Source organism: Gopherus evgoodei, chromosome 1, assembly GCF_007399415.2.
Source record: "Gopherus evgoodei ecotype Sinaloan lineage chromosome 1, rGopEvg1_v1.p, whole genome shotgun sequence".
In the NCBI taxonomy this organism is placed as follows: domain Eukaryota; kingdom Metazoa; phylum Chordata; order Testudines; family Testudinidae; genus Gopherus; species Gopherus evgoodei.
This window is the reverse complement of record NC_044322.1, coordinates 308783763-308805763: the sequence shown is the minus strand read 5'-3', so window position 1 is coordinate 308805763 and position 22001 is coordinate 308783763. Positions and strand designations below refer to the sequence as shown.

At 38.1% G+C, this 22001-nt stretch overlaps 1 protein-coding gene across 3 annotated transcripts in view; it reads right to left on the bottom strand.

Annotated features, from left to right (window-relative positions):
- Nucleotides 1-22001, bottom strand: part of SCAF11 (SR-related CTD associated factor 11) — a 50527-nt gene that overhangs the window by 12188 nt on the left and 16338 nt on the right. For all 3 annotated transcript variants that reach the window (XM_030548900.1, XM_030548902.1, XM_030548901.1), the window contains 4 exons: nucleotides 20724-20776; nucleotides 15950-16047; nucleotides 14647-14736; nucleotides 10221-10327 (listed from right to left, as the gene is read on the bottom strand). In XM_030548900.1, coding sequence (XP_030404760.1) covers nucleotides 10221-10327; nucleotides 14647-14736; nucleotides 15950-16047; nucleotides 20724-20776 — 348 coding nt within the window. The remainder of the gene's footprint in view (nucleotides 1-10220; nucleotides 10328-14646; nucleotides 14737-15949; nucleotides 16048-20723; nucleotides 20777-22001) is intronic.

Here is a 22001-nt window from a genome sequence, read left to right as displayed (position 1 = left end):
AATGCCATTTAAAAAAAATTACCATTCACCACCTGTAATGACTAATTCACAGCAGAATTTTCCAGTTCAAGCATAAGACTTATTGCAGCTCCAGAATGCTAACATCCAATGCTGCTGCAAGATACATTTTTTTAAATGGGCATCAATGCAACTGTGAATTACCACATGAAAGGTGGTTAATTAACAAGTGTATATGATAGCATAACTCCTGATAAAATCTTAAATTCACAGTTTATAAATAAGACTCTAATTTCACTTTGCCATGGAGGATCGAAACTCTGTTGCAAGGCTCCCTGACTTCTGCAGCACTATAGTGACTAAAAGTGGACAATAAATTCTGCAGCAGCTTCTGGCAAATTTAAAAATTAAGTAATATGAAAAATATTATAAGAAGCACAGTATCCTTTTTGTTGGTATGATACTATATTCCATTTACTCTGCATTGGCCATAATTTTGAATTTTCAATGGGCCACATATTTTTCTACTGGCACTGCTTAAAAGTTGTCATAGCAAAGTAGGAGGTTTTGGTAGCTGGAAAAGGGACAGTTGGGACTTCTAACACCCAGGAAAGCATGCGGGGTGGTTAGCACATTTGCTTTTTTTGCAAAAATGATCAACAGTGAAACGTTAACAATACAGATGTTTAAATCGGGTTTAGGTTTCAAAATGTAATGGAAGTTAAACATACTTCAGTTCTTAAAAGTTAGTTTTTCAGGCCGTATGCGTAGAGCCAAGATAACAGCACCAGTTCATGTTTAAATTCATGCTTTTAAAGTTCCCTTTTTAACCATAAGGGCTAGAGACAAAGGAAATTGTTTACATGCTTACAAATGCACAATTCCAAGTCTTAATATAACAGATTACTGTACATTTCTGCTTTCCATGCTTTTACAAGCAAAAACATTTTTAGTTTAATAGAATCTGAATTAACTAAGATGGGAATCCATGAAACAAAATGTATGTAATAATATAAAACCCTTCCAGCTGGCAAAGTATAAACAGACTACGTAGAGGTGTTACTTTGTACAGTTATAAAATCTGACAACATACTGTAAAGGTATGTATCAAAACATTAATAGAATCGTAGATTATAAGGCCAGAAGGGACCACTGCAATCATCTAGTTTGACCTCCATAACAAAGGCCACAGGTATAGCTGCAGGTATGTTTCCCATACTTCAAAACTAAGAGATTTCTAAAGTTTTCCCATTCCACATTGGGATGAACCCAAAACTTTTCAAAAATTTTCAATCAAGAAACCAGAGAGCGAGTACATGAGTGAGTGCAGACTAGCAAAGAGCCCATGTCATATGGGAGGTAGGATATCCAGGTTCAACTCTCTGATTGAGGTAAGAATCCAGGTCTCCCAAATTTCAGGTGGGTGTCCTAACCACCTGGATATTGGATATTCTCTCTCCCTGGAAATTCCATCCTGGACCCCTTCCACAGGAAAAGGGTTTGTTTCCACAAATTTCAGAGGGGTAGCCATATTAGTCTGGATCTGTAAAGAAGCCTCCTACTGCAAGACAAACCCAAGAAAGAAAACAACAGGACTCTACTGGCCATCACATACAGTCCCCAGCTAAAACCCCTCCAACGCATCATCAGGGATCTACAATCCATCCGGGACAATGATCCCACACTTTCACAGGCCAGGCCAGTCCTCACCCACAGACAACCTGCCAACCTGAAACATATTCTCACCACTAACTGAACACCGCAGCATAGTAACTCTAGCTCAGGAACCAATCCATGCAACAAACCTCGATGCCAACTCTACCCATATATCTACACCAGCGACACCATCACAGGACCTAACTGGATCAGCCACACCATCACCGGTTCATACACCTGCACGTCCACTAATGTAATATACGCCATCATATGCCAGCAATGCCCCTCTGCTATGTACATCGGCCAAACTGGACAGTCTCTACGGAAAAGGATAAATGGACACAAATCAGATATTAGGAATGGCAATATACAAAAACCTGTAGGAGAACACTTCAACCTCCCTGGCCACACTATAGCAGACCTTAAGGTGGCCATCCTGCAGCAAAAAAAACTTCAGTACCAGACTTCAAAGAGAAACTGCTGAGCTTCAGTTCATCTGCAAATTTGACACCATCAGCTCAGGATTAAACAAAGCTGTGAATGGCTTGCCAACTACAAAACCAGTTTCTCCTCCCTTGGTTTTCACACCTCAACTGCTAGAACAGGGCCTCATCCTCCCTGATTGAACTAACCTTGTTATCTCTAGCTGGCTTGCATATATATACCTGGAAATTTCCACCCACAAAAGCTCATGCTCCAAAACTTCTGTTAATCTACAAGGTGCCACAGGACTCTTTGCTGCTTTTCCACAAATTGGCAATTTCTAACCAATAAACAAAAAACTAAAAAAATGAGAGCATCTCTTTTAGAAAAAAATCTGATTTAAAATATTTCCAGTGACAGAGAATCTGCAACAGTTGACAAGTAGTACTACTGTAAGGAATATGTATTAAAGATGAAGAGGAAATTGGTTTTAAATGCAGGCTCCAAACTCTCAGAAGGAATGCCAGGTGACTAAAGTTATTTAAAATGATAGCACCAAGAAAGCAGTCCCTGATATCCTGCCAAAGTGGCATCATATTGGCCAACTAGCATGTACTTGAGGTAGCTGCCTCAAACATATGAGGTGGAAAGTGTGCCTAGTCAGATCTTCAAACCTGATATAGCCATGGCAAAATGAGTCACAAATCCCTCCAAGCCAAAAGGTGTTGCCACCTCATAAATTTCAGCATATTGTACTATTTGCTTAAGTCTACAGATTCAACATAAAAACGGCCATACTGGGTCATACCAATGGTCCATCTAACCCAGTATCTTGTCTTCTGACAGTGGCTAATGCTGAATGCTTCAGAGGGAATGAACAGAACAGAGCAATTATCGGTGATCCATCCCCTGTTGTCCACTCCCAGCATCTGGCATTCAGAGGCTCAGGGACATCCAGAGCATGAGGTTATGCCCCGACCATCTTCGCTAAAGCCAACTGATGGACCTATCCTCCATGAACTTATTGAATTCTTTTTTGAGGCAAGTTACAGTTTTGACCTTCACAACATCCCCTGGCAATGAGATCCACACATTCTGCCTTGTGTGAAAAGGAAGTACTTCCTTTTCTTTGTTTTAAACCTACTGCCTATTCATTTCACTGGGTGACCCATGATTCTTGTATTACATGAAGGACGTGAAGAACACTTCCTTACTCACTTTCTCCACATATCCCCTTTAGTCATCTCCTTTCACAGCTGACCAGCCCCAATCTTTTTAATCTCTCCTCATATGGAAGATATTCCATACCTGTAATCATTTCTGGTGCCCTTCTCTGTACTTTTCCCAATTTTAATATAAACCTCTACCTTGATATAATGCGACTGATATAACACGAATTCAGATATAACGCAGTAAAGCAGCGCTCCAGCAGATCAAAGCAAGTTCGATATAATGCGGTTTCACTTATAATGCAGTAAGATTTTCTGGCTCCCGAGGACAGCGTTATATCGGGGTAGAGGTATCTTTTTTGAGAAGGGGCAATCACATCTGGATGCAGTATTCAAGGTGTGGCCGAACCATGGATTTATATAGTGGCATTATGATATTTACTGTCTTATCTATTCCTTTACTAATGGTTCCTAACATTGTTAGCTTTTTTGACTGCTGCTGCACACTGAGTGAATATTTTCAGAGAACTATCCATGAGTCCAAAATCTTTCTTCAGTGGTAACAGCTAATTTAGATCCCATCATCGTGTATGTAGTTAATATGTTTTCTAATGTGCATTACTTTGCATTTATCAACATTATCATTTTGTTTATGAGTTATTCAGTTATGTGAGATCCCTTCACAGTCTGCTTTGGACTTAACTATCTTGAGTCATTTTGTATTGTCTGCAAACTTTGCCTGCTTGCTATTTGCCCTTTTTCCTGATCATTTATGAGTATGTTGAATAGCATTGGTCCCAGTACAGATCCTTGGGGGACACGGCTATTGACCTCTCTCCATTGTGAAAACTGACGATTTATTCCTATGCTTGGGGAGGAGGGACAGCTCAGTGGTTTGAGCACTGGCCTGCTAAACCCAGGGTTGTGAGCTCAATCCTTGAGGGGGTCACTTAGGGATCTGGGGCAAAATCAGTACTTGGTCCTGCTAGTGAAGGCAGGGGGCTCGACACTATGAGCTTTCAGGGTCCTTTCCAGTTCTATAAGAAGTATAGCTCCATATATTATTATAATTATTTATTTGTCTCCTGTCTTTAAATCAGTTACTGATCCATTTGTCCAAAAGGACATTTCCTCTTATCCCATGATTGCTTACATGCCTTTGGTGAGGGACCTTGTCTGAAAGTATGCTTTATACGCTGGATCATCCTTGTCCACATGTTTGTTGACCCCACTCAAAGAATTCTAATAGATTGGTGAGGCATGATTTCCCTTTACAAAAACCATGTTGATTCTTTACCAATTTACTGTGTTCATCTGATTTTTTTCTTTTTTTGGATAATTCTGTTCTTTACTATGGTTTCAACAAATCTGCATAGTACTGAAATTAGGATTACCGGCCTGTAATCAGCAGGATCACCTCTGGAGCCTTTTTAAAAGATCAGCATCACATTAGCTATCCTCCAATCATCTGGTACAGAGGCTGGTTTAAATGATAAGTTACATACCAGTTAGGAGTTCTGAAGGAACTCCTGAACTACTAGGTGAATACCATCTGGTCTTTTGATTTATTACTGTTTAATTTATCAATTTGTTCCAAAACCTCCCCCATCAACAACTTATTGTGGGACAGTTCATCAGATTTGTCACCTACAAAAAAAAGTAGGAATCTCCCTCACATTCTCTGCAGTGAAGGCCAGTGCAAAGAATTAATTTAGCTTCTCTGCAGTGGTCTTGTCATCTTCCTTAAGTGCTCTCTTAGCAGCCTGATAGTCCAGTGGCTCCACTGATTGTTTGGCAGGGTTAAAAAAAAACATTGCTGTTAATTTTTGGATCTTGCTATTTGCTCTTCAAATTCCTTATTTGGCCTCCCTAACTCTACTTTTATGCTTGTCTTCCCAGAGATATGCTCTTTTCTATTCTTCTCATTAGAATTTGACTTCCAATTTAATGGATACCTTTTTGCCTACAATAGCCTCTCTTCACTATTGTTTAGCCATGGTGGCATTTTTTGGTCTTTTTTTTTTTTTTTTTTAAATTTGGCACATACATTTTGAGGCTTTATTATGGTGTTTTTTAAAAGTTTCCATGCAGGGTATAGGCATTTTATTCTTGTAACTGTACCTTTTAATTTCTGTTTAACTAGCGTCCTCATTTTTGTCTAGATCCTCTTCTAAGTTAAATGCTACTGTGGTGGGCTTCTTTAGTATTTTCCCACCCCCAAGGATGTGTAATTAAATTACACTATGGTCACTATTACTGAGCGGTTCATTTATATTCACGTGCTGGACCAGATCCTATGTGCCACTTATCACTAAATCTAGAATTTCCTCTTTCCTTGGGGGTTTCAAGACTAGGTACTCCAAAAAGTAGCCTCTAAATGATGTCTAGATGTTCTATATCTTCATCCTATCCTGAGGTGACCTGTGTCCAACCAATCTGGGGATAGTTGAAATCTCCCATTATTGTTGAGTTTTCTATTTTTGCAGCCTCTCTAATCTCCCAAAGCATTTCACAGTCACTATCCTGGTCAGGTGGTTGGTGGTATATTCTTACTGTTATACTCATTATTTAAGAATGAAATTTCTATTCACAGAGATTCTATGATAGTCTGATTCACAGATTTTTACTCTATGCTTTCTTTCACATATAGTAAAACTACCCCACCAGCACAATCAACTCTGTCATTCCTATATATATTTTATATCCTGGTATTACCATGATCCATTGATCACCATCATTCCACCCAATATCATCATTTAACACCAGACACTCAAGTTCACCCATATTAGTATTTAGACTTCTAGCATCTGTATGCAAGCACTTATAAAAATTTGTCAATATTTAGTTGTCTGCCTTCATGTGATGCAACTGAATGGGCCTCTTTTTCATTTGACTGTTTCTCTTCAGCTCCTGCCTCTACTTTATCAACTTCTAACCTCTTCTCTTTTTTGGATATAGATAATCCCCCTTAACAGATCCTCCCTAAGAGATGTCTCTGTCCAAACCATGTGCTCCTTCACATGTGAAGCCTTTCCCTCTTACGTTTAAAAACTCCTTTGCAACCTTTTTAATTTTTACATGCCAGCAATCTGGTTCTGTTTTGGTTTAGGTGGAGCTCACGTTTTCAGTATAGGCTCCTCCTTGCCCAAAAGGTTCCAATCGTCAGTGATCTAGCTTCCTTCTGAAACATCATCTTGCAAGAGGAAGAACTGAAAGAAGACTTAGCTAGGATCCTAATAAAAGTGAAATAATCATTTTAAGTAACATTTCCAAATCCACAGCTGAGAAGTAAGAACCCCCAAATAATGTTTTTAGGGTGGAAAATTTGTTATGCAATGTAAAGCAGGTAAATGGAATTTGCCAAATTTTACAAAAAGTCACGTTTGGGTTAGGAAAAGCATAAGAAATTTCAACTGAAAGGGTGGTTTTTTTATTTTCGTTTTTTTGAAAGTCTAATTGCACAAAAAATATGGTCTTATAATGGAACTGCCTGCCCAAATAATACTGCATTTGTAGATTCACTAATGCAATATCACATCAAGTTGATGAAAGAGTAGAATCTCTCTTCTGCCACTACACACAACGCTCCACAAGTGTAACGTGCCTGTTAGAGATGAGGCAGACTTTGGTAGGTATGCTGTGGTGCCTTTGTTTTATTTTTTTAAGAGTTTTTTTACCACCACTTTTTATTTTCAAACTGAGTGCAAGTAAATCTGCTGCAGTGTTCTTTATGGGTCCTGTACCCTACAATGTGGGACATCCAGTCAGAGGTTAGGTACCACTGATAAACACTTAATACCAAACTAAACTTTTTCTCCAGGCACCAAAAGATTAAACTGTGAGCAATGACTGTAACTATGATGATGAAAATTAAATCATTTAAAATAACTAAACCATTCTGTGAATCTACAGCCCAAGAACTAAAAGTGAAAGAGTTATACATCAAATTGTCACTTGCCTTCTTCACCTCGTCAACTTGCAATCTAGACAAGTGTTGAAGCTCTACATTTCACCTATAGTGGCTTAAATTTCCCAAACTGTTAAAATTGTTTAATTTGTGTGTGGTAGGAAAGCTTCAGTCTCCACACCAGAAGTGAATGTTAGAAGACTTCCTTTTATAAGGCAATGACACATTAAATCGCCTCCGTGCAAGTGACAAAAATGACACTGTATGCATAACTTCAACATGGAGAAGTCCATACTCTAAAATGTTGCTGCCATGGAGCTAAAGCTTTCCAAGGAGACACTCACTCAGAGGGGAGAACAGACTGAGATCGTATTCTAGAAAAGGTCTGCTGGTATAGCTATCATGGCAAACCCTCCTAACATAAATGCATTTTCTACCAGCAAAAAAGGGCTTTTGCAAGCATCACTTATAACAAGCTATACTGGCAAAAGCATTTTTTCTATGGTATGAATGATTCTACACTAGGGCCACTTTTTGCTCATATAAAAATGTTGTGAAAAACTCATATCCATAACAGGTATTATTATAGTACCCAAAGTTTATAGGGTAGACCAGACCTAAGAAAGTCTTCAAGCAGAGTTCACATCCTGAACAGTGAAAACCTGGATTAGGTCCTACAATGTTTTCTTTAAGGTTTTGTCTTGCTGAGGTTGCTCTGTACATTTCAATTCTCACAGTTCAGCATGCATTTAACCCCATACTGCCTTGTTCACATTAGACTTTTAAAATGTGTTAGCTAAGAATATCTTTAAATTCTAGTTCAGACAAGGCTTAAGTACATATAAATGAACATCTCGTGGGTGTCCGTCCATGCACCCTTTTCAAGTTACCGAAGAAGTCCTTTTGACTTTCATATACCAATGAGTAACAAGATAACTTCACATTTCAAAACAATTATTCTTTAAAAGATAAAGTGAAATACTTGTAAATACAAAACTGAATTCCAATAAAGGGAACAAATGAAAAAGCATAATAAAAACAATAGATTTTTTGTTTTAAAAAGGTATAAAAATCTTTTCCTCTTATTTCCCTGGCAAGACCCACACTCAGTGTTTTTTGGTTTCTTCCAGCAGGCAATGTGAAGATTTTAGTTCCCTGTCTTGCATTAGGTATATGACGTGTCAACAACACTTGAAGGGCTGCTAGCATTATCAACTCTAATTAGACCCAATATGAATAACAATTTGGGACCTGTTTAAATAAAATGTTCAATATTTCATTTCATTAACTTTTCAAATAAAAGTGTATACACTTCTACTTTTGGTGCAGTCTAATAGAAAAGCCCAGTCACTTCAGGGGAGAAGTCTAGCACTCCCACATTCCATTGCTGCGGATTCCCATCAACCTAGCTCCATGTTTTAAAAAAGAGCAGCTGGAATCATGTGCTTTCCTGCCCCACATCTCAATCACTGTAGGGCAATCCCTAAGCATCCTGAGAAGAGCCCCTTTTCTTAATTGCTGACCCCACCTTCAGTTAAGAGGATCGAGTTTCCAAGTCAAATATCTGTAACCACAAAATAGGACCAGCCTCAAAGAGAGAAAGTGTATGAAAGTTAACCAATATTTCAAGATAAAATTAGGGGAGGAGAGTAAATTTAAAAGTAGAATCAATAACAAAGCTTTTATATTTCTCTCTGCTCCTGGCTCCAATGTCTGCCTGAGTTTAATTTAAAGCATATTAAGGCTTGGTTGCATGGGGAAATTGACCAGCACAGCTATAGCAGAATAACTATAGCACTGTAGCTTTTCTGGTATAACTCCCAGGTGCTGACAAATCTTACGTTTCTTCACCTTAAAGGGGCTAGAAAGTCTTTAAACTACTGAAATGCGCTCCTGAATCTGCAGATGGGGTGAAACAATAGCTTTGAGGGACATTATATGGCTTTAATAATCGCAAAGCTGACACCCAGTCAAAAACCGTTATAATTTAAATGTCAATACTAACTATTCAGTCACTGAGAATTTTAGCGGCAGCATCCAGCTAACATGTTCACCTAACACTACTAGATGCAGTAAAGGATAGGAAAATGGGCAGGGATGAGGGGAAAGAGAACCAGTTAACCTGCACTGCTAAACAGTAGAGCCCTGAAAAGTCAATATCTCCCTCCCTCCCTCCCCCCAGGAGAGGGGTAAAGTTTTTGCTTGCTACAATTTTGTACTTTTACTGATGGAGCTGTTCTCACCCCCTGCTCTTGTCCTTTGGTAGGTGTTTCCCTGTGTTTGCTGTTTGCATTGAAGCCCCAAAGTCTCTCTCTGCTTGCCCAGCACTTAGCTTTGAGGCAATACTGCTTCAAAGAGGTTTTGATGATAGTCTCGCTGTCTTTGAAAGCTCTGCTCCGCACATCTCAGAGCTGTGCAGGTTGGGGGGTGGGGGGGGAGAGGAAGATCTCCATTCTAACTGGCTTTGAGGGCAGGAGGGACTAGAGCAGGCACTAAATGGTAGTCACTGGAGCAGGAGGGAGAGCATGCTCCTTCCCTGCTGCCCCACTCCCAAATTCCTACTGGATCTTAAAGATCAAATGATTATGCCAGTTTTTTCCCCTCACCTTTTGGTGAAGGGCTGTGCCCCACCAATTAAATACTAATCTAGACCACTCCTCCTCCTGTACAAGATTCCTTCACGACATTTGTAGAACACTGCCAATCTAGGTTGTTAAACAATATATAACGTATTAGTAAAGCTGCTATCCATCCTTTCAACAAGTTTGATAAGGTTACAAGATTAAATATAAGATTCATATAATTTTGATATACAGAATTATATAAGAAAATTTCATATAGAAAACATTTTGCTCTTCACTAAATGAAGAAAACAAGTGTTTTATGTAACTGACCAATTATTAGGAAACTGGCACAACAATTTACCTCCTAAATTTTAACCTTGAAAATTGGTGATAAAAATATCTGGGTTTGAAGCTTACTAACTGCACTGCATTTCATTACAATTTTTCTTTATAACTCAACAGTTCATCTAATTTATAGAATTATAGTGGGACAACAGTTTATATGAACTATAAAAAAAAAAACTTACAAAAAAAAAAGTTTACCAAATTTTTCCAAAGGCGTGGTATGTGTTGGAAAAACAGTCTCTGGCATTACACTGGAAGCTAGAAGAAAGGTTTCTGCTTCAGCTTCACAAAACATGAAGGAATTTCTGTAATATTAAAAAACATTGAAGCAATGAAAAAGGTACAATGGTATAGGAAGAACTTTAGAAAAATAAGATACAGTGTCATTTAATGTACTAAGCAAGTAATATCATGTTTCACCATGCTCACCAATGGAACATTATACCTAGGACTGCCTGTAGCTAGTGATACAGAGAGTCAAAGCTGATGGTGAGTAGGCTCTCTTTCCCAGAAAGATGTATTCTTCAGGATTCCTTATTCATTGAAAAAAACAAAATAACTAACTCTGTATAATCCTTTAGACGAAATCAGACATAACTAACAACCTGGAGCAAGGTTTCAGTAGAAAAATCCAAGTCCTGCTGTAGGCCCTCATAGTCAGTCCAATAATAATCTCCCTCCATTGGCTAAGCAGAAGAAATACTTCTAAGAGAACCTTTCTCCTGTTGGAGCACAGTGAAGGGATGAGAGATTCCTTCTCCCTCAGATACAAGAGTTCTGGAAAAACAGTAGGGGGAGAGAAGAGTTATCATTTTTTCCAGAAATGTTTCTTTTATGGATGTAGGGAAGAACCAGAAGTTTCCAACACAGAGGTAAGGGATCCAGTGTGCCATATCATGTTATATGGAGAATAAGTTGGTTTGCTGCAGTCAGGAGAAGGTAGCAAATACTGGTATATTTACTAATATGGAGAACATATGGACAGAACAAGATGGATTTTGCTTGGGGAGGGCAGAGTTGTTGGAGGGTGGGGTATGAAAACCCAGAACACACCATCCAGTGATCTATCTTTTTAAACTTCTTTATCACTCTGAAATTAGAACCTAAACACCTCATATCAGTAAAGGAAAACTATTCTAAAAATAGAAAGGGAAGTGGTGACAACATTAAGGTTCTTGTTATGTCTATTAGGAAATGATAAGAAAGTTACAGAACTGCCTAGAAATCCAGAGGGAAAGAAAAGTGGGTAAAGTTACTGGTGACTGGGGAAAGCGGTGTGGCTAGCCAACAGAGCCAATTGTCATCAGGTGCTGAAGACTAGGTGGATTTATGAGCTTTAACAGAACTAAGATGACCAGAAACTTCTGGAAAGTAAACAGGATATCTGACAACATGGTTCTACTTAAATGCTGGCTAGCTCACCTTATTTTTTTTTTGCTTCACAGTGTTCATTTCACTAGATCATTTCTAGTTTTACCTGTAGTAAGTGTGAAATCTACTGATTAACACTGCAAGTGAAGATTAGTATCTAACTATTACTAAAATTACATATAAATTTCTCATTCAATATGCCTAGAGCTGAAGTAAGTAGTAGGAAATAATTCACTGAAGTAATTAAAACCATTTTTCCACACTAAAACAAACACTATCAGAATGAGGTAAGTAGTAAAACAAAGAATTCATGCTCATCTCATATGGGTTTTTTTGGATTCTTCAACATCAAGCATGCCTTTGAATGAAACTTTCTAACGAGATCGATTTTTGATACTATCATGATTCTCAGCACAAAGTAAACATCTAAATCAGGGGTCGGCAACCTGCAGCACGCATGCCAAACATGGCACGTGAGCCGATTTTGAGCAGCACGTAGCTGCCTGCTGCAGTCCTCGCCCCCAGCCCCTCAGCCCCCCCCGCCCCCCCGCTCTCCCCTGCAGGGGCAGGAGGCAGAAGCTTGGTTCTGCAGCAACCAAGCTTCCCTCTCCCCTGCTTTTTCCCCCAGAGTGGTGCTTTCCTGCCCCGCCCCTTCTCCTTCCCTGTGCCAATCACCTGATGGCCCTAGTGGGGGAGGGGGGAGAGCAACAGCATGCAGGCAGTTCCCTAGAGGAGACAGAGAGAGGTAGGGACGGAGCCCTGGGGAAAGGGGTGGAACAGGGCACATCCCTTCCAGCCCCCTGCCATGAGCTGCTCAGGGCAGGGGGCTGGGAGCACCCCTACAAGCCGAGCACCCCAGCCCTCTGCCCTGACCCCCCCACACACTCAGCATTCTGCCCTGCAGCTCCCATACCCCCAGCCCTCTGCCCTGCACCCCCCCACCCCAACACACACCTAGCCTTCTGCCCTGCATCCCCACCCCTCTGCCCTGCACCCCCCACACACCGAGCCCTTCGCCGTGACCCTTGAGCCCCCCCACTCCCAGCCCTCTGCCCTGACCTTGACCCCCACACACACCCAGCTTTCTGCCCTAACCCCCTCCCACATCCCAGCCCTCATCCCTGAACTCCCCTCCACCCCAGCCTTCTGTCCTGAACCCCTTCCCCCAGCCCTCTGCCCTGACCCCTGAAACCTCCCCACCCAGGTCTGGGGTCCCGGCCACAGGCCCTGCTCAGCCCGCTGCCGGCCTAGGTGGACAGAACCCCAGGCTGGCAGCGAGCTGAGCAGGCTGGAGGCGTAAGATCAGCATTTTAATTTAATTTTAAATGATGCTTCTTAAACATTTTGAAATCCTTCTTTACTTTACATACAACAATAGTTTAGTTATATTTTATAGACTTATAGAAGAGACCTTATAAAAACGTTAAAATGTATTACTGGCACACAAAACCTTAAATTAGAGTGAATAAATGAAGACTCGGCACACCACTGCCGAAAGGTTGCTGACCCCTGATCTAAATTATAATGGTTAAATTAAATGTTGTTCCAAGACTTCTAGAAGGTTTACAACATAAGATTTATCAGGAGCTGTCTCTTCTCTTTAAAAACAAAAAAATGGCAAATATTAATGAGTGACTAAGACATTTCAACAAATGACAGGCTTAAATTCAACTTGACAAAAGGAGTTGCAATCTTGTGATATGCAAACAAAATGGCCTTCTACACAGAAAATAAGTAATTTAAAAAATGATTGATGTATTTTGTCCTGAGTTTACACCTCAGGACAGAATAATTCTTAAGTATAGCACTAGAAGTTGCAAGAGGAAAAAATACAGGAGAAAAAAGAGAAACTATAATAATCAACACTGACATTAATACAAGATATTGAGTCAGTTCTTGTGTCCGATTAACAGTTATACACATCTGTTGAGGGATTTCATTTTATTCTTAATTATGTTGATTCTATGTTTAAATTGAAAACAACAGAAAAGTGTATTCAAACTGCTGATTATGTCTGTCAGCTAAGCACACTGAAGAAAGTTTAAGAACTCTCTCCCATTTGCTCAGAAAACAAAAAAAAAAAGATAGATATGAGAGAACTCCTCCGATGCAATTATTTTGAAAATGCATGATGAATGCGTGTTCAGCACTGTCTCGTTAAAGTATTAACACTTACCACACTCCTAAAACACATCTGAAGTCCAAAAATAAGACTTCTGCAACAACTATCACCTTATTTGGCTGTTAGAAAATGAGACTGATGCTCCATCTTCCCATTTGCAATCACATTCAGTTGAGCTCTCAGGAAAATTGTATCTCTACCTTTGCATTGAGCTACCAAGGGTGTGTGAAAATTCGATCAAAGTCCTCTATTGCTCAATGCAAAAAAACCAGGCATGCTCAAAAGAATCTACAGAAAGACACTAAACTTACAAATGCAATTCAAGGAAATTTTGGAGGGATTTGACAGATGAGCTGATGGCATTATTGGCACAGTTTAGTGAAATCTGGCTTGATCTAATTAAGAAATGGAATCACACAAGAACAAAACTGAGGAACTATTCAAGCAGCTATTCAAAGCAGCTTTCCATTACACAGCCAGTATAACTGATCTCAAATTTAAAAGGTTATAGGCTGAGACTATGAAAAATAAAAATAAACTGAAATAGTATGTGCTTCGTGTTTCATTTGCTAAAACCATCAAGATCCATCCATTCCCCCCCTTGGCTATTTTTTATCTTGGATGAAAAATGTGGATTTTTTTCCTCCCCGGGTTGAAGAAAGTGTCAACTAACCATGGGAGAGGGTAAGACTAACTGGTTTAAAGTTAAGGTTTAAGTCTTGAAATTTAGTAGTCTGCCTTTAAATCAGAAGAATTATTCTAAGAATAGGCAACATGCACATATTAAACAAACACTGACAATCCCTGAATCATGCAAAATTAAATTAGACCCACATGTATGAAAAATGGCATATGAAGGCTCACAGATCAGTGCACAGCGAGGTTATCACACTGATGCACGTGAAAAGCAAGTACCAGGATGTACAATAAAAAGTCTTAATTTACATAAAAGTAACAAATAACCAGCTGTGAAAAAGTAGAAAATTATGATCTGAAAACAGATTTTAGTTTTATGTTTATGGTATTATATCTAAAAAACAATTGAATAATGTGATTTCAAACCTGAGTTCCCATTTAAACTTTTATCCACTTAAAACCATTGAACACTTTGGATAGGAAACATTTCTTTACCTTTGAACTCTAGCTAACATAGAGGATGATGACAATTCCAGTTCTCGTCTCTTCTGTCTGATCACTGTATGGATTTCTGTAAGTTCTGTACTGAAAGATAAATTTCAGAACTTTTTTAAAAAGGTTTGCATTATGCCAGTCTTGGATATTATGCATGTCAGTAACTGATACAAGCAAATTTATCAGAAGTCAATTATTCCTAAATTAGTTTAAAAATATTTCTAAACATTTTAAGTTTCAAGATTTATTCATGCCCACCCACCTGAACGTGAAACTGAGTCAGACTGTCCCAGAGCTATGTGTTAAGCTATGACACTAAGAAAAGGTGGGAATTACTAAGGTGAGAGCAGAACGCAGTATCTGACATCTTTTGACTGGGTCATAAATAGACACACAGATTTGGGAAGTGATGTGTTGAATTACATCTCAAAAGGTCATGAAGGAATTGAGTATGGGATTTTAAATTCATGAACTCCTCTAGAGAAGAGTTTCAGCATTCATCAATCCTCTAGAAGACTCCCAAATATATAGCCTGAGGAAAAGGTCTGTGATGAGATTAAAGAGTGAAGAAACTGGGTTACCCTCACATTTAGTATTGGTAGTGTATATGGGACAAGTGAGGAGGAACTGCATTTCTTAAGTTATACAGTACTCAATGATATATAATTTCTCCATTTTATTATCCAACTAGTGTTTAAGGTTTTCTTTATTTTTCTCTCTCTTTAGACATTTTGTATGCATCATGAGTTCCCCAAACTCTCCCTTATCATGACCACCCACCTGAACAACCCCAAAATATTTGTGATCTCATACTTTACTGACTTTAAAAGTACTGGACCATTTAGCAAAAGCTGGTTCAGGGAGATGGAAAAGTACTCCTCTCTGTGCCAAGTAAGATCAAAAACAGAAGATTCTCTCTGCTGTCTGAGCAACCTAATTTTTTTTTTAAACTCTGCCCCTGCTCTGAATAGTGTTCTCTCATTATTCTGAGAGTCAACTAATAATGGTCCTACCTAATTCAGCAAAGCAGTAAGCCAGTGCTTAAAGTTAAGCATGTGGTTAAATCCTATTCAAGCCAGTGAGACTTAAGCATGTACATGCTTTGGTGAATAGGGATGGATTGCTGAACTGAGGTCTCTATTTCCAATATCAGATTTTAAAGGAAAAATGCAGGCTTTTGTTTAGCAAAGAGCGTAAGACAATTACATGCATTTGGGAGTAATAAAATATAAATGAAAGCATCACTTAACTATAATTACTGCATCTACAATGCTAAACCTTATGTGTGTTAGCAAATACTCACCAGTCATTTCTATAGCTGGAGAAGGATTCTCCAGTGGAAGGAGATCTATTGCAGAAATGATTTCTGAAGCACTCATTGGAGCAGGTCTGTCTTCTGGGCTACAAAAGAAAAGTGTAAATGAGAGAGAGCCAATACTAAATCTTCCGCATCTTTAGTGCTTAATACATGACTGTCCATAGACTTTAAATTATACTGAAAAGATTTCCTTCAGATGCATATTACAGAAGCTTTATAGTTAAACCTGTATTGAGATGTGTGGATAATGCAGGACTAAAACTTTTATACTCAAATGTTTGAATTCAATCTCCAGGTTTTATACATATGCTCTTCATTGGCCAATTTAATTTTTTGTAGTCAGATTTTCTTTAGCTTTGGCAGAGGAAACATTTAAAAATTAGATCTTTTTGAATTTTTTTTGGTCTCATGGTTTTTCCTAACTTCTCTAGCTAATGAGCCATAATACCAACAAATAGCTAAACCCACACACAGGGACATCAGAAAGAGTTCAGAAAGATGACAGGTTTCGAACTTCGTGGGTTTAAGAAAGCTTAAGTTATGTATGATCACATTCATCATCTTTGCTAGAAAAAGTCAATGCACAAATCAAATTCAGCTAGTTCCTTCCTCCAATGTGGTCAGCCTACCTGGAGTCACCAGATCAACCTAGCAGAGACCCTAAAGAGGCAGTTGGGCAGCATGGAGAACTGTAGATAGGCAGGGACAGATGAGGTCTGTGGGGCATATAGAATTGTACACATCTGCAGTGGGGCAGGGGAAAAGAGGCTTTATAAAGGGGCAGAAGCAGCAGCTTTCAGAGCCATCTGGGACCCCCAGCAAACCAGGCAACAGCACCATGGACAGGAGCATACAAGGAAGGAAGCAGAGAGGGGAATGGATTTTGCAAGGGATAGGGGCAGAATAGGTGTCTATGTTCCTGAGAAGAAGTGTTTTTATGTTTGGAGAGAACAGGAAATGGGGGGGGGGGGTGAGTTAAGGATGAGAGGTTTCAGAGAAGCCTAGAGTTGGGGAGAGCCCCAAGTCAGTGCACTCTCAGTCATTTTGTTAGAAATGCAGCGAGCTGAGGCACAAATGCAGTGAGCTGAATGCAAAAAACTAACTCCAACCTCATGTTTCCCCATGGACAACCACCACGTACACTTATTAATTGCTCATATCACCACAGAAAATGTTATACTGTTGTCGAGGATCAGGTTTTGTATTAGAGTACAATCTAGAGGAATGTTGTGCATTCATTGTTTTGCTGAGTAAGTTAGAAGCGTCAAGAACCATCTTGTGGAGGTGCAGAGTCTGTCAGTGATGGCATAATGTCATGTGTGGTGTGTTACAGCATGTTCAATCAGGTTGCCAAAATTTGAGATGTCCTTGCTCTTCAGTGATTGTGATAATGAATTTTGCACATAAGCTGCCTGAACGTAAATTCTATGTAGTTTTTGGATGCTGGGATAACTAAATCCACTGAGGTCCCTGGTACATACTTCGTTTTCCTTTTGTCCATAAATTGCCTATTGCATTTTTGATGCTAGATAATAAATATCACCAGTACATAAACAAATTAAATTTATCATATCTGTGGTAGTTTGCTTTTGCAATTGTGATTTAAAAAAAAAAATTAAATTCAGGGAGACATGATACAAATCAGCAGTTGATTGCAGCGTTTATAGGTAAGTTCATGCTACAGTACATGAACATAAAAATGTGTTTAAGCAAATATTTCTCATAACTTTAGTAAAAATGAACCATAAAAGTTTATCCACAATTGCTTACAAGAAAGTCTCAGTAATGACAGCAACAGGAGGCAGATATCAGAGTTCTTATTCCTATGAATAACCCAACAATGCAGGCACCTCCAATATTGCAGTTTATAAATTGCATACCAGATTAAAAATTGAATAATCAATAGGGTTGTCAAATGATTAAAAAAAATTAATCGCGCTGTTAAATATTAATAGAATATCATTTAAATATTTGATATTTTCTACATTTTCAAATATATTGATTTCAATTATAACATAATACAAAGTGTACAGAGCTCATTTTATATTTACTTTTAGGTTACAAATATTTGCACTGTAAAAACCAAAAGAAATAGTATTTCAATTCCTCTCCTACAAGTACTGTAGTGCAATCTCTTTATCATGAAAATTGATCTTACAAATGTAGAATTATATGAAAAGAATAATTGCACTCAAAAATAAAATATAAAACTTGAGAGTCTACTTCTTGTTCAGCCAATTATACAGACAAACAAGTTTGTTTACATTTGCAGGAGATAATACTGTCCACTTCTTGCTTACAATGTCAAAAGTGAGAACAAGCGTTCGCATGGCACTGTTGTAGCCAGTATCACAAGATATTTACGTGCCAGATGAACTAAACATTCATATGTCTCTTCATGCTTCGACCACCATTCCATTACAGTGCAAATATTTGTGATAAAAAATAATATAAAGTGAGCACTGTACATGTTGTATTCTGTGTTGTAATTGAAATCAATACATTTAAAAATGTAAAATAACATCCACAAATATTTAAGATAAATTTCAATTGGTATTCTATTATTAACAGTATGATTAAAAGTGCAATTAATTTTTTGAGTTAATCACGAGTTAATTGTAATTAATTGACAGCCCTAATAATCAATATTCCTTTCTTGCCGGGACAAAGAGCAAAGATGTCATATTTCAAACATTCTGAAAACTACAAAGTGACACTGTTGTTCACAATGCAAAAAAAATTCCTGAAGTTTAATGTATGACCACTGACAATGACATTTTTTCATGTCTATTTGGTGTTCATTATTAGAGCTGTTTGAACAAGACTAAATGTTTTGTTTCAATTTCAAGTATATATATATTTTAAATAAGAGGAAAATTCAAAATCAGGTCACTTCCATGTATAGTAATTGCAGTTCTTTGAGACACGTGGTCCATACCTGCATTTTACTGTGGCTACATGTGTGATAAGACTGGAGGATTTTTGCTAGCAGTATCTGTTGGTCTGTGACTATACTCCTTATCTCCTTGTGCTCTGAATTGAGAGTAGGAATGCTGTGGATTGGCTGCCTCTTCTCTACTGCAAATCATGCGTCAAGAATCTGAAGCAGAGGGGGTCGAATACAGACATGGACCACACATCTCAAAGAACTCCAGTTACCATACAAGATAAGAACCTCTTTCTTCAACTCCCTCTGCGTATTCCACTATGGATGACTGAGACAGTACTCATGAGGAGGAAGGTGTGAAAACCTGTGCAGTACTGATGACTGAAGGATTGTCAAACCAAAGGATGCTTTTGCTATGGAAACTTGCACTAGGACATAATGTCTTGCAAAGGTATAGCTAGAATCCCTAGTCTCAATGGCTTACCATCTTTTCACTCTTTCCATATAGTTAAATAGCCTTAAAAACTAGCTATATTTAAAGTAAATAGGTGCTGTATGTAAGCAACAAATTTTGTTTTGGATAGTTCTGAACTCTCTCTCTTCCACTGATATTAACAGGAGTCTTTTTTCTATTGATTTCTGCTGCAGAAAGACTGGGTACCTTATGCATATTGCCTTCTAATAACAGGTTTCAGCTTCAACGATTAAGATTATTCCAAAAATGGCATAACAAACAGCACTGGAACTGGACAAGCAGAGTATTCATCCATCCCAGAGCTAGATTAAGTGACTGATCTGACATCAAAGGCTTTTTTCCCTGACTTCAGATGCTTCTAAGTGCATGAATGATAACTTCGTATCTGCTTGGGAATGAGGCCCCAACAAACAGATCAAAAGACCTGGCTTGCGGGGCTGTCAGAGGAAGAGGAAGTATAGAACTACTTTTGGGCTCCAAGAGGTAAAGGCCCAACTCAAGAAACAATGATCCAAAAAACAAACATCCTCAAGGCCCATCAGACACCAGAAACGTGGATCTTACACCAGGAAAACTGGGGCCATGAAACCTAAACTATGTATGATACATTTTTTTTAAATAGTTCTACGTTTCTGTAACTGTCTAATGTAACTAACAGCAAATAAAGAATTCTTAGGTAAAATCCAAGAAAAACTCTGGGCACAGAGTGAAGGTCTCTATGATTACAGCTAGCTATGAAAAGGTAAAAACTGGCTGGAGACTTCATGGCTTCTTGTAACCTTGGCTCTGAACCTTTGGTGTTACATTAAATTATACAAAGAAAGCAAAAGAACTGGAAGATGCTAATTGGTTATCTTCAGATAATCCCATAAAAATGGGTTTTTTCTAAATCTGAATGTTCATTTGCATAGCAAATTATTTGGTTAAGTACACCTGCTGATTCAGGCATTCCTCTCTCTGTGACTTCTATATTTTAATTTCTTTGCCTAGGAGCTTGTGGTTGATGCCTCAAGTTGGTGAGAAAATAAAGTTCCAAACTATTTTTCTTTAGAGAAGAACTTTCTTTGAGCACTCCAGCTGCCACAATCTAAGACTTGGAACTATATTGCAACTCACTTTTAGGTAATTGCAGGGTACTGTTGCGACATTTTAGTATAAGAGAACAAAATGTACCAGTACAAAACTGTATTGCAGGTAGACTGTCAAAAGAAAAAGTTCACATAACTAGTATTACTTAAATCACTTGCTATTTTTTTTAAAAATAACTACAGATATGCAGTATTTTAGACAAAACAGACTAGTTGACTTTCAAAGTAATTTACAGTATAAAAAAACTTGACACTTTCACTTCCTAGTTAGTTTCAACCAAGATATTTCCTCCAGTTACTTGAACAAACCTTGTTTATCTTCACAGATGCAGTTTCCTTATTTCTTTCATCTGAAATACCACCTGTACAAAAATTAAGATGACACACTTTGGTCTCAATTTTAACACATTTTGCTCTTCTTTAATTATATATTTAAGAGCATTAATGCAACAGCAATATTGTATGCACTCCCAAGTGAGACTCTCCAAATGCCTTTAACAGTGTAAAAAAAATAAATAATAAAATTAAAAAAAGGTAAGAGCCAAGAAGCAATTTATGGAGAATAACCAGTAAAAACTATTGGGAATTGCTTTGAGAGGAAATTGCTACTAGCGCATATAAGAATGGAAAAATGAAATATTGAGTAGTCCATTAATGTATATAACTCATAACATACACATACAATCTTATCGAGAGAGAGAGAGGCTGATCAAACTATGTTTATGTTGTGATATATACCTTTTCCACAAAGAATTCTCAGCAGTCAATTCGAGAGATGCTAATAGAACTAAATTTATGGATTCCAGATTACCTAAATTATCGAGTTTTTATTTAGAAAAAAAAATTATTAAAGCAATTCTTAAACTTGTCCATGGACCAACTGCTTGTAGACCACATAGAGAGATCGAGCTAGTCAAAGTAATAGCTCTCCTTATTTCCAACCACTAAACTACCTTAACGGAGAGTGAAAAATACACCACCATTTTCCTAATATGACAGTAATAGAAATAATAAAATAAAATAAATACTTAGCAATTGCTATACCTGCCACCAGGATGAGATGCAATAATGAATGGGATGAGAGATGATACAAAATTGGGAATAAGAGAGAAAGGGATCCATGACACAATATTTCTTGTATTAGTTACGGCCAACACTATGAAAGAATTTGTGAACTCATGGATTATTGAAAGAAGTGACAATGTCAAGATACAAGGCTAATTTCACAAAATGTACAACTTCCATTCATTGCACTTGGAGTTCTGAGGTTCTGAAGAGCCACAAAAATGATTCAAAGGCTGGAGAATATCCCTTACAATGAGTGGCTTATATAGATTAATGTGTTTAGTTTATCAAAAAAGAAAATTGAGAGCCAATTTGATCAGTGTATAAATACTTCCATGGGGAGATATAACTAGGTACTAAAGGGCTCTTTAATCTAGTGGAGAGAGGCATAACAAGCACCAACGCTGGAAGCGGAAGCTGGACAAATTCTAACACGAAATAAGGCACATTTTTTTTCAAACAGTGAGCATGATTAAACACTGGAACAAACTGCCAAGGGAAGTAGTGGATTCTACAACTCTT